This window comes from Loxodonta africana, chromosome 2 (assembly GCF_030014295.1).
Source record: "Loxodonta africana isolate mLoxAfr1 chromosome 2, mLoxAfr1.hap2, whole genome shotgun sequence".
Lineage (NCBI taxonomy): Eukaryota > Metazoa > Chordata > Mammalia > Proboscidea > Elephantidae > Loxodonta > Loxodonta africana.
The window spans coordinates 153,044,663-153,058,267 of NC_087343.1; the positions used below are offsets into that span (position 1 = coordinate 153,044,663).

The following is a 13,605-nucleotide window of genomic DNA, read 5'->3' on the forward strand; positions in this document are numbered from 1 at the left end:
TTCTCCACTGAGGGCTGGATTTGCAGAACAAAAGTCAGACTACTCAGCATCTAATTTTAGACTCCAACATAACCACCACTGGTCACTCGTAATATCGTACTTCCTTTTGATATTTGATAGGCTTACACAACATGGTATAATTCCAGCTTTACATATCACCTTTTATTGGCTGCACTTCAGTTGGCCACTTCCTTCTGATTTTGGGGACCCTTCGCACTCAGTGGTGGGCATTGGCACTAGGCCGTACACCTTAATACAGCTGCTAGCTTGCCCTAATGGTGTAGGCTTCTGCTTCCTGACCCAAAGTGGGCTGGTCTTTTGGCCTTGTCTCCACATCTGGCTGCATGTTGGTGCATGAAATCCTGAGCCTGCTGATGACTGAGGCTATTGGGGCCACTTGTCTTCCACTCAGGGTAGCTTTATCCCTCCTGTCTGCTGCCTCTTATAATCTGCTTTCTTTTATCCAATTCATACACAGCATTTAGAATTAATATAATTATATGTAAATTTTTTCTGAGGAAAGTAAAATATATCATTTTTGAAATGTTTTGGCATTTGGAATTGGTTTTATCTGCACCAGCTAAGAACCAGTACTCGGCCATCTGTAATTGGGGATGTTTACACACCTGGGGGTTACTGGGTTTTTGATGGACTCAGCTGTCCTGTCATGGGGTCTCCCTACCTCTCCATGAGGCTTATTGAGCTGATGTCCCTCTGTATTTGCTAGACCAGTTAGGAAGTGGAGATGGCTGATGGTGAAACTCTTGTCTAGATGGCCACTGTGGTTATTCTCTGTGTTAATTTCTTATTTGGAATTCTCCATGTCCACACATGAGCCAAATCAAGCTTCTTGTGCATAGCCAGGGACACTAAGAACAGTCGCCAGTATCCCAGAAGACTGTGAGCCCCATGACATGATGAGGACCTAGACTGTGGGCCGTGTGGCCTTTGTGAGTGGAGCACTGTAGCCACTGGTCCCTGGCTGGGACTCCTTGGCCAGAAGACTTTTTGGTGCTATGTGTGTTGACCGACCCTGTACTTGCTCAGAGTTCCCACCCACCCCATGCCACCCTCCTCTGTGTCTCAGGCCCTGTTGGAGGCAGCACATGGAGAAGATTGTACCCACACTTGAGGAACTAACAGTTTAGTTAGGACATACAGAAACACTGAAACTAAACCAGCCATTTCTGAGACAGTCCTGTCATCTTTGTTCTATTCTGATGACAAAAGTAAAAATGAAAGCATTACTGGCATACAGAGTGAAGGTCTCCTCTTCTTAACCCCCCAAGCTCTGTCTTCTGGTTGTGAAATAACATGTACTGTTTTGTAGCCTAAAGGAGGCCTGGTGTCGCAGTGGTTAAGCGCTTGGCTGCTAACCATAAGGTCAGCAGTTCAAACCCACCAGCCATTCTGTGGGAGAACGATGTGGCAGTCTGCTTGTGTAAAGATTTACAGCCTTGGAAGCCCTATGGGCAATTCTACCCTGTCCTATAGGGTCACTATGAGTCAGAATTGACTCGTTGGCAGCAGGTTTGGTTTTGAGTTCTGTAACCTTTCTTTTCTTTCTAAATGTTTACCTTGGACCTCCACCTCACTGCTATATATTCTTCTTAAGGACTGCTTGCTATTTCTAAGGCTGTTTTCGGATGATTGTAATTATAGTGTGGTAACCGGAATTCAGAGTCAGAAAGATCCTTGATGGACTGGAGTAGGTCATGAAGGCCTCTTGAAGGGGATTCATGGAGCCCCCAAGTGGTAGGTAGCTTCAGCTTGGCAGTGCAGAGGAGGAGGAGGGCATTTCTGTTGCTTTTCTGCTCAACTGTCCTCAGGGCTGATGGTCACCTTCTCCTACTGCCCTGGTGCGCAGTGGCTGCTCAGCAGGGAGGGAAGGGTCAAGTGATATTTTTGTTGTCAATGCATTTTCATCTCTTTGGGGCCTCACTACAGACACCATCATCATTCCCACTTTTTATAGGTGAAGATGCTGTGGTTCAGAGAGGTGAAAGGGACTGCCCAGGTCAGGGCAGAGCTGGCCTGGGACTTGAGCCAGGAAGGAGGGAAGGAGAGAGGAGAGACCAGTGCATGCTTAGTACCACAGCTGCTCCTTTATTCCCCGGATGGTTGCCTTATTTGGGTTTGTTCTGGATGCTGGAGGATGAAGGGAAGAGCATGCCAAACAGCAGATCAGATGCATCTCAGAGGATCAGAAGGCCTGTGTCGGGCATGGAAGGGGAGCCTCTCATGTTGCAACCCAACCATGAGCTGGATCTCTGGCCTAAGCCCTAGGAGGGGCCTCTAATGAATCAAGCAGCTATTTTTGGAAATGATGGGCACCCTTCTGCCCTGGGGCAGGCGAGCCATTCCTTTGTCAGGGAGAGAAGAAGGGAGAGGTTGTTCAGAGACAACGTAGCCAGATTGGCTCCTGGAGGAGGTCTGGCGTCTGTGCTCACAGATGCCTGTACAGGATGAGGGGAAGGCCGAGGACTTGGCAGGTTGTCTAGGCAGGTACAAGTGAAACCCACTATGGGATTTCCCTGGTGGGGTGGCCACGGGGCCCAGGGTGCCCAGGCCTTCAGTGGCTGGGCTGCGACTAGGCATGGGCCTGGCAGTCAGGATACAGGCCTGTCTGTGGCCCTTGGACTACAGCCCCTGTGCTCCTGTCCCATTTGTTCCCACACTATGCCCAGGCTCAGTATACGAGCCCCCCTCTCCTACTCCTGGAAGCTGCTCTGCCCTGGGCCCTGCCTGAACTTTCCCGAGTCCTACTTCCCAAAGATGTGGCCACATCTCCTTGACCCTGAACCTGGGCTCTGATGCCGTGTGACTGGTTGAGGCCAAAGGAGGAGTGACAGAGACTGTGTGTGCGTTTGTGTGTGTATGAGTTGGGGTGAGGGGGATTGTCAGTAGGCTGGGCCTTGAGCTCCTGGCAGTCCACCCCTCCAGCAGCTTTTCTGATAGTTCTCCCTCCATAGGGCTTGCATCTGCTGGAGACAGAGGCCTGACTCTGTTCATTTCCCCCTCTTCTCATAGTGGCTTTGGGCACATCCCTCCTTGTGCTGGGCCTCTGTTACCTGTTTCGTGCAGCAAAGGCCTGGCTGACTTGCAGGTCCTTTCTCCTAGAATAGCCGATGACTCTGCCTCTTGGCCTCTTTTTTATTTCTGAAGTTTTTCCGCAGTGTTCTGGTGAGCTCCCCTTCTTTCTACCGGCCTACATGTGTCTACAAGAGGCTTACTCTTTACTTGGTCAGGGGAAAGGTCTGCCTGAAGGGTCATAATCATTTGAATAATAGTAATAATGTTAGTGAACATTTATTGAATGCTTTATAATGTGCTGAGCACTGTGCTGGAAACCCTGCTAGCATAGTGGTTAAGTGCTATGGCTGCTAACCAAAAGGTCGGCAGTTCGAATCCGCCAGGTGCTCCTTGGAAACTCTGCAGGGCAGTTCTACTCTGTCCTATGGGGTCGCTATGAGTCAGAATCGACTTGACGGCAGTAGGTTTGGTTTGGTTTGGTTTTGAGCACTGTGCTAAGCATTTTACATGCGTTGTCTCTTAATTTTCCCAGCAATGCTGCGGAGTGGAGATGACTAATATTACCCCCTTTTTTTTTCCTCTCTCTGAATGTTGTTTATTGTCTTGTTGTTGCTGAAAATATATATAGCAAAACGTATACCAATTCAACAGATTCTACATGTACAGTTCAGTGACATTGATTATTGAGTTGTGCAACCATTCTCACCCCTTTTCTGCATTGTTCTTGTGCCCCAAGGTTCCTATCTAATTGTTTTGAGTAGCTGTTGTCAGTTTGATCCCACGTAGATGGTTCTTAAAAGATTGTAATGCTCAAGGCTGACTTTCTTTACTTGTTAAGCTAAATTATTTGGTTTTAAGAAGACTTCAGGGAATATTTTGGGTTTAAAGATTATCTAAGGGCAGTTGTTTCAGGAGCTCATCCAGCCTCCATGGCTTTAGAAAGTCTAGATTCCATGAGGATTTTAAATTCTGTTATGCATTTTCCCCCTTTTGATCAGGATTCTTCTATGGAATCTTTGATCAAAACTGAACTTTTTTTTTGTGAATTTTATTTTGGTAAAATATTTATGTAACAGAAATTTGCCGTCTTAACTACTTTTAAGTATAGCATTCGGTGGCATTGATTACATTCACCATGTGCAACTATCACCACTGTCCATTACCAAATGCTTTACATGCCCCAAAACAAAAAACTCTGTGCCCCTTCTCACCTCCGCTCACCCAACCCGTTGTTGTTGTTATTAGGTATGGTCAAGTTGGATCCGACTCACAGCAACCCTGTGTACAACCCTATGTCCTGGACTATCCTCACAATTATGTTTGAGCTCGTTGTTGCAGCCACTGTGTCAGGCCATCTCATTGAGGGTCTTCCTCTTTTTTGCTGATCCTCTATTTTACCAAGCATGATGTCCTTCTCCAGGGACTCATCCCTCCTGATGATAAATCCAAAATATGCGAGACATAGTCTCGCCATCTTTGCTTCTAAGGAGCATTCTGGTTGTACTTCTTCCAAGACAGATTTGTTTGATCTTTTGGCAGTCCATTGTATATTCAACATTCTTCTCCAACACCACAATTCAAAGGTGTCAGTTCTTCTTCGGTCTCCCTTATTCACCTTTCAGCCTTTACATGGATATGAGGCAGTTGAAAACACTGTGGCTTGGGTCAGGTGCACCTTAGTCTTCAAGGTGACATCTTTGCCTTTCAGCACTTTAAAGAGGTCTTTTGCAGCAGATTTGCCCAATGCAACGCGTCTTTTGATTTCTTGACTGCTGCTTCCATGGGCGATGATTGTGGATCCAAGTAAAATGAAATCCTTGACAACTTCAGTCTTTTCTCCCTTTCTCATGATGTTGCTTATTGGTCCAACCCTGGTAATCTCAGATGCACTTTTGTCTATTTACATTTGCCTGTTCCAGATATTTCATGTAAGTGGAATCATACAATATTTGTCCTTTTGTGTCTGGCTTATTTCACTCTGCAAAATGTTTTCAAGGTTCATTCATGTTGCCACGTGTCAGGACTTCATTTCTCTTTATGGCAATGAGTTGGAATGTACTCAGTGGCAACGGGTTTTTGGTTTTAGAATATTCCATGTGTGGATGGACCATTGTCTGTTGATGAACACTTAAGTTATGTCCACATTTTGGCTATTGTGGATAGTGCTGCTGTAAACATTGGTGCAGTTGTGTCTGTCTGAGTCCCTGCTCTTAAAATTAAGTTTTTTGGTACGTACTCATGTTACCAGAATAAGGTTCTTGCCTCTCACTGGTCAAGAATGAGCAGGTAAGGCACGTACAGTTTTCCACACGAGCAAAGCTTTATTGAAGAGGCTTGCAAGGGGAGACGAGGAGGGCCTAGAGCAATGCTTACCCTCGTCTCACAGAATAAAAGACAGGCCTGGGTTTTTAGAAGTTCTTGGGTGGGAAAAGCTTCATGTTTATTCATAGACATAGGCGGGGATAAGTTAACTAAGGTGTGCGCACAGCAGCTTTCCAAGATGGCTCCTGTCCCGGAGGCCTCTGGGATTCGAAGCAGGATTTATTATGGGGTGTCGCGCCTGTGCAGTCTCTTGCTCTCTGGGTTCAATTTCCCAGCTGGGGCTGCAAAGCTCCTCACTGCTGCTGGTGGAAGGTCACATAGCAGTAACAGGTGGATGTTCTGTGCATGTCCCTGGGGCTAGTTTTCTCCACTGCTTCTGAAAGGCAACTTTAAAGAAGTTTGTGGGCTATTTTTAGATACCCTGCCCCATTGTTCTAGGGAATGGCTTTGTTTCTGTGCCCTGGCCCATTTCTTGTTACTTTGTTTGCAGATTTAGGGGCCCCTCTGTTCCTTGTCTTAGCAAGTCCCTAGGTTCCGCACCTAACCCCCTATTCCCTGATAGTATAGCCTCTCTGTCTTTCACTTGCTTCTCCTCTAACCACACCAGTCTGTTTGCTATTCCTCAAACAGGCACCCTCCAATCTCAGGGCCTTTGCTCCCTGTCTCACTCAGGAGTGGAATTGCTGGGTCACTCGGTGATTCTGTGTTTAACTTTCTCAGCATCTCTGTGCTTTGAGCCGAGACCTCTCTCCCAGCGAATGCCCAAGTGAGTCTGTACACAGGGATATTGTCACAGCACACACATATCCACCACCCACCCACCACCCGTCTGTCTGTCTGTCCATCCATCATCCATTCACCCATCCACTCACTCCTTCCCTCCTTTATCAGGAAGATAATTTTCTGCATCACCCCTGGTGCCGGGCGGGGTGCACATTGTAGGATGGTGGTGTGAGACCCTCCCTCTTTTTTTCTACAAGCAGAGCCCTTTGGCAATGAAAGAGTGCTGATGTGGACTGCATGGCGTCTCTGAGGCTCGCTCTTCCCATCTAATTAATGAGAGGAACAGCTCCTGCTTACCTATCTTGTAGAGGGGAGGGCTTGGTCAGATCACGTGGCGAAGGGCACCATGCAGTCCTCATCTGTGTCTCCTGGCCTCTGAGCAGGGAGGCTGCCAGGAGCTGCCGCTGACCCATGGAAGGAGGCCTCCAGAAGAGCCCCCGGATGTGCAGGTGTTTTAGAGTCCTGCATGCCCTTGTTAGTGTCAGCTCTCACGTGCAGGGTGCTCTCACATGCAGCGTGCCCCCCTGTACAGTTTTAATCCTGCAAGGTGGGCAGTGCTCATCTCCACTTTACACATGAGACAGCAGAGGCTCAGGCTATTACCTCTTTTTTAGAGAAGAAGAAACTGAAGATATGAGTGGTCGTCACCTGCCCAAAGTTACATGGCCAGTGAATACCAAAAACTAAACCAAACCCATTGCCGTCGAGTCGGTTCTGACTCATAGCAACCCTGTATGAATAGATGAGCCTATATTTAAATCCATTGTGATATCTCTCATTAAAATCCCTGTTCTGAAATCTTAATTGTGGTGCCTTCCACTAAATTGGGCCAAGGTACCCTTGGGAATTGTGACCTGGATGGGGGACCTCCCCTTACACATAGTTTCAGGTAGGGAGGGTTCCTTCCCTGATTCTCTCTGAACTTCCCATCACCAGAAAGTGATGAGAATCCAATACCTACCCTACCCACACCTCACCCACTGCTTCCTGCTGAAACTTGGGCTTCTGGGAAGAGATGTTTGGAACAGCTGGGGCCCAACTTTGCTAAGGCTGGGGAGATAGAAACAGATTTTCTGAGAACACAGCCCACTGTAGGTTGTGTTTTTGTGTGTTGGAGACTGGGGCATAGGTATGTTGTCTCCTACAATTCTGACCTCCTTTGTGTGCATGGGCTGGTCGGTGCTAGGCAGTCTCTGCTCACTGAAGGAATTGTTGATGCACACTTTGCCCACTGTGGCCCCCCTTAGCATTGTTGGGAATTCAGGGCAACCCTGTCTCTCTAGTCTGTGAACGTAGCCCTAAGTAGGCTCCTGCCTCCTCACTGCAAAGGTATCCTCACCCAGTTTTCCACAGAGAGCAAGAATTTTGCAGCCACCAAATACAGATTTTGGTGCTTAGAGCACAGAGGAATTTCACCACATGGAATTAGCATTTAGGATTATTAGTTAGCCAAATACTTGCCTTTGCACCATGCACGTGCCTAGGATTGGGCTCCCTGATTCATATGAAGAGGAGGCATTGGTCCTGCCTGCCCATAGAGTGCTGGAAGGTCTCCTGAAGGAGTTGTGCTCTATGAAGCAGACTGGGTCAGGGCTGTGCTGTCCAGAGGAACAGCCTCCCTTATAGGGCTCGGAGGGCCTGATCCAGTTCTCGCAAAGCAAGGGGATTAAGCGCTGAGTTATCTGAGGCTCTGGCGGTAGGGCTGGACATGGGGATTGCCAGATACAAACCCCTGGGATCTGTGGAATCTGAACAGTCTAAGTGGCCAAGGAGAAGGTGCCATAGGAAATGGGAGCCTGGATGTTTTAAAGCAGTGGAGTGATATGATGGGCAGCTGAGTGTAGAGCAGTGGAAGGATGCTGGATGAGGGGTTGGCTGACTGACCTCTGAATGCTATTTTTCAATTGATTTTGGACAAACTGTGTAGTTTATCATCTCTGAAGCAATTTCCTCATCTATAAAATGGGACCATGATGTGTTTTCTACCTGTGAGTGTACAGGGCTGTCCAGGCTTTAGTGTGATAACGTTGAAGAAAATCATGATGAGGGCTGGGTCTGGGAGCAGCGAGCAGGTGCCGTGGCTGGGGAGGCAATCCAGGGTGATATTGGGTGTTGGAGGGCCCAAGAGGAAGAGCAGAAATGTGGAGGGGATATTTCCAGGACAAAGGCAAGGATGAGCCCCATGACAGTGCTGCTAGCTTGGAGAGAATGCCAAGGGCTGGAGTAGGACCGTTTTAAGGGCCAGATGAGTAGGCACTAAAGGTCCCTACGAGGGTACTGTTGAGGTAATAGGGTAATAGGCTGGCAGGGGTAGAGAGCAGCAGCGTGGAGGGGCTCGGCTAAGGAAGTGAGCAGAGAAAGAAGAGTGCCACGTTCACCCTAATTGGGAGTGATCAGGGAGCGGGGAGCCAGGGGCCTGGTCAGAGAGATACTTAATGCCTGGAAGGCCACAGAGGTGTGGCCCCTGAAGCATGGTGGGAATCCATAGGCAGAGGCTGACTATGCTCCCTTTGTGTCCCGACCAAGAACCAAGCTTTTCCTCAGGGGCTTAGTTCAGGTGGGCTCTTGACCACCCACCCTAGAACCCAAAAGGGAGTGGAAGAGGAGGCTGGGGTTGGTGTAGTAAGATCCGAAGTGTTGCAGCGAGTGTTTCTCAAGAGCGAGGAGGGTGCAGCAGGAATCTTGGCCATGAGCGGTTCGGGACCTGGCATGGCAGAGTTATGTGTTTTTTACTCGTAAGGGCTCAGCGTCGGGAATTGTCCCCATGTAGGGGCACTCTCTAGTCTTGGAGCTCTTTGATTTGATAACATCTCCTGTTTGCCAGGTTTGCCCAACAGGCAAAGTCTGAGGGGAGTCAGCATGTGTGATAGATAGGACTCCGGTCAGAAGAGGCCAGGTCAGGCTATGGAGAAACAAGAATGACAGTGGCAGCACAGGGTTGGGGTGGGGTTGGGCCGATCGGGTGTCTAGATAGCAGTGACTTGAGGGGAGCAGTTCAGGATAGAGGCCAGTGCCACTGGGTCTAGGAGCTCAGGTTGGCCCAATGCCTGCTCCCCTCAGTACCTGAGCTAGTACTTGACAAGGTATGCCAAAACTAGCCAGGCCTCTCTCCTACCAGCAGGACTCTGGCAAGGACTGTAGAGCACCAGCTTTGAGTGCGGCTTTGGAATCAGGCAAGCCTGGGTTTGAAATGTTAAGAGAAAACCTCCCCAAACCCTAACCCTTAAGTTTCTTGTATTCTTTCAGAGACTTGTGTGTATGTGTATGTTCTTTTTTATTATAGAACTAAAATAAAAAGAAACACTGTTACATGCTTGCTTTTATTCTTCACTTAATATCTTAGCAACATGGAAGAACTACCTTGTTATTTTTAATGGATGTTTAGTATTCTATTGTATGAATATACCTTAATTTAGCTAATTGGTCTCCAGTTGAAGGACATTGAGATTTTCTGAGCCCCCCCAACATTTTTTTTTATTGCCAAATTCCCTTTCAAAGTGGTGTTACCAATTACACTCCTGCCAACAATGTATGAGCATTATGAAATGAAGATCATAGCCCAGAGGTGGTGTGAGGATTAAGTAAGATGTGTAGAGCGTTCAGCCACTGTCTGCCACATCAGGCTGCAGGGGTGGGGCTCAGGGCAAGGGTTCCACTGCAAACTGCATCACTTTGAGGGGCCTCAAACGAGGTGCTGGGTTGGGCTTCATAGTCAGCTTGGGGATAGAGAGCTGGCAGGAAACAGTTATCTGGCAGCTGCAAGGCAGATGTCTTCACTCGCTCAAGAAACATTTAGTGAGTGCCTGATGTGTGCCAGACACTGGAGGGGTATATAGCAGTGAACAAGATAGGCTTGGTGGCTGCCCTGGTGGAGCTAACAGTCTAGAGATGGAGGAAGACAATGACAGCAGTCTCCATAGATCGTGGTAAGTGCTACCAGGATGCTTCTGCTAATGGTCCCCTCTGACTGGGTCTCTTTCTCCCTCACCCCACTCCCCCTCTCCCCTCCACCCCAGTGTACGTGATGGAACGGGAAAGGAAGACGCAAGACACCGGGTGTGAGGCAGCCTTGGCTGCATGCTGGGCTGCCCTCTGCTGCTGCTGCCTCCTGGACAGCTTGGATTGAGCAGCCAAGACCCAGGTTCTCCGTGGCCTCCAAGTGCTCCCTACAGGCTCTCTACCTGCTGTTACTGGAATAAACAATTACTGTTGCACAATTTCTTTTCTTTTCTTTCTTTCTAATCTGCAGACTTTTATATTTTAGCAACTATGATAGGTGTGAAGTGATATCTCACTATTTTAATTTGCCTTTCCCGACTACTAAAGACCTTGAACATAAAAATATAAAAGTTTCGGTGATGTGGTTTCTTCTGTGAATTGCTTGTACATATTTTTAGTTCTTTTTTTTTTTCTTTGGGGCTGTCTTCCTCTTACTGATATACAGAAGATCTTTATATATTCTGCACACTAATATTTGTCAGTTTTATAAGCTTGCAAATAACCTCTCCCTATCTGACCTTCTCTTAATGTTTTTTTGTAGTGTATTTTGTAGGTATGGAGGTTTGTAAATGTATCCGTCAATCTTTTCCTCATGCTTTGCATCATTTAGTCTTTAAAAAACAATGTTCTATTCCAAAGTCATAAAGATAAGTCTATATTTTTTTCTAAAAGTTTGCTTTTCACATAAGGTCTTTAGGCCACCTGGAATTTATTTTTGATCATAGTATGGGATAGGGTTCTGGTTTGTTTTTCCATTTTGATAGTTCTAGCACCATTCGTTAGTTAGGTTACCCTTTCCTCACTGATTTGTGATGACTTTTGTCATATACTAAGTTCCCATATAAACATGGGCTAGAATCAGGAATCCAGTGTGATAAGTACCCCTAACCCAGCACATGCGTACACACACACCCCTTATTCTTCTTTAGCGTTTTCTTGGTCTTTTACTATTTAATCTGGATTTTAGTGTGAGTGTGTCAGTTTCTATGGAAAACCATGTTTAGTTTTGACTGGAGTGTCATGTAATTTGTAAAGTAACTGGAGAAAGATTGACGTATGCTACAATATTGTCCTCCTAGCATGAGCATGGTTATCTCTCCATTTATTTTTGTCATAAAATGCTTAAATAAAGTCTTATAACTTTCTTCACTTAGGTCTCATTATGTCCTTTGTTGGTTTTTAAATTTTGGTTTCTTCACAGATACAGTTTTAATACTCTTCTGAATGGATTCTTTTTAAAATGTTGTATTTTCTACCTCATGGAGATAAATTCTTCACTCCAGTGAGGTCACAGATTAGAAATTTAGCCCAGTCTTTATCACAACATTGCCTTGAGGCTTTTTGAACTGTGGGGGTTAGTTTTTCAATCTGCCTGATGCCCAGTGCAGAGAGGGGGAGGGGCTTTTCCCAGGGGAGCACCGGTGTTCTACAGGGACACTCATTTACTCAGCACTCAATAGCTCTAGTGTGTTAGGTGTTAGAACACAAAGAACACAGACCCCCATCCCACAGGTAATAATTGACTTTATACTTTCCTGTGAAAAAAAGATACGTAATTCCATGAAAACATACGAGCATGATGGGGCCTCATAGCCCAAATGAGGGATTTTGGTCTTTGTCTTGTGAGCAAGAGGAGGCCATTGAAGTATTTTAAGGAAAGGGATGACATGATCAAAATGGCATTTGTAGAGATGCTTTGGCTTCTATGTGGAGGATGAGTTGGAGGTGGGCACAAGCACATGTGGTGATGATGGAGAAAAAGGAATTCATTTGAGATATTTGGAAGTAAAACCAGATGGATTGGATATGGGAATTGAAGAAGAAAGGAAGACGCCAGGATGACTCCCAGGCTTCTTCTGGAACTGGGTGCGTGGTGATGGTGTTCACGGAGGTTGGGAACAAGGAAAAGGAGCCATGTTTAGTTGGAAGGAAGAGCATCATGTTGGGCTCCGAATGTGTTGGGTTAGTTTGAGGTCTTGAGGTATCCTTGAGACATTTAAGTGGAGATGTCAGGTAAGCTGTTGTATATATATGCCTGAATCTTGGAGGAAAGGCTGGACAGTAGATACAAATATGGGAAGCATTGGTGTGCTGGTGGTAACTGAAGCTATGGCAATGAATGAAATCAAGTTGGTGGAAATATGGAGGAAAAGAGCAGGTGACAGCATAGGGCTGAGCTTTAAGGAATTTTACCATGGACCTGTAGATGATGAAATTGCAAAGGAGTCAGAGATGGAAAACCAGGAGAATAGGGTGTCCTGAAAACTGAAAGATGTTGTATTAAGAAGAGGAGAGTGGTCAATAGCATCTAATGTTGAGAGGTCAGATGAGGTGAGAAATCAAAAGCATCTGTTGGCATTAACCAGCAGACCACTGTCAGTGAGGGATGGACCTCACTCCAGTTCTTGCTAGGATAAGAAGACAGAGTCTTTCAAGCCTGGAGGAAGGCAAACATTTGTGCAGACATGGAAGAGATGAGCTCAGAGATGCAAAGAACCAGATCAGGCATGAAGACTAGAAATCCCTGCAACAAAACACTGAGTCCCAGAAAGTCAGACACCAAGTAAGGGAGGCAAGCTAATGTCACTTAGCTGTGCATCTTTGAGCCTGGACAGAGGAGGTATTGCTCCTCAAGCAGACCGTGTTCCCTGGGGTGGCTGTTGGAGAGTCCGGCACATGGATCGCCAAGCAGGTGACCATCCATGCTCTAGGTTGGCTCTTCTGAATCAGAGCAATAGTATAGATCCTTCATGATCACCATTTCAGAATTTCTGATGGTTTTCAGATTTTTCTAATATAAATCTTTTCAAAAGAAACTTTATATGCAGTTCCAGTACAGAAAATAGGAGTTATGGAACTGCTGTGGTTGAGAGAAGGAGAGGCCACCCCCTACCTTTTATGGAACCCCAGGAACCTGAGGAGGACATTTGAAAGCCTTTGATCTTTCAGGATCTTCCAGCACTTTTGACCAAGGGAGATTTGGGCAGGATGGGTTTTGCACTGGAATGTCATCCTGGGATACTGCCTTGTAGGCAAAATTCTTGGTGTGTAGCTGCTGGCGTATTCTGTAAGGCTCTGGTGGGTACTTTATTGTTGAGCAGTATTCCATTGTACGGAGGTACTGTAGTTTATTCTTTCACCTGCTGAAGGACCCTCAGGTTGTTTCCACTTTTTGGTAATTATGAATGTAGCTGTTACAAACATTTATGTACAGGTTTTTATGGGAACATAAGTTTTTATTTCTGTAAGGTAAATGCCCAGGAACGGGTAATGATTGTATCTTTAATAAACTGCAGAGTGGCCGTACCAGTTTGCGTTCCCATCAGCAAGGTATGAGAGTTCCAGTTGCTCTGCATCCTCACTAGTGCTTGATATTGTCGAGATTTTTTATTTTAGCCGCTCTGATAGGTATGTAGTGGCATCTTATTGTGGTTTTAATTTGTATTAGTGGCTAATGATGTTGAAGAT

At 46.3% G+C, this 13,605-nt stretch overlaps 1 protein-coding gene across 1 annotated transcript in view; it reads left to right on the forward strand.

Moving 5' to 3' along the window:
* The window catches only part of CYSTM1 (cysteine rich transmembrane module containing 1), a 96,236-nt gene extending 85,881 nt beyond the window's left edge, over positions 1-10,355 (forward strand). Inside the window, exon 4 of the mRNA XM_010591107.3 lies at positions 10,155-10,355. Coding sequence (XP_010589409.2) covers positions 10,155-10,264 — 110 coding nt within the window. The 3' untranslated portion in view covers positions 10,265-10,355. The remainder of the gene's footprint in view (positions 1-10,154) is intronic.
* The last annotated feature ends 3,250 nt before the right edge of the window (positions 10,356-13,605 follow it).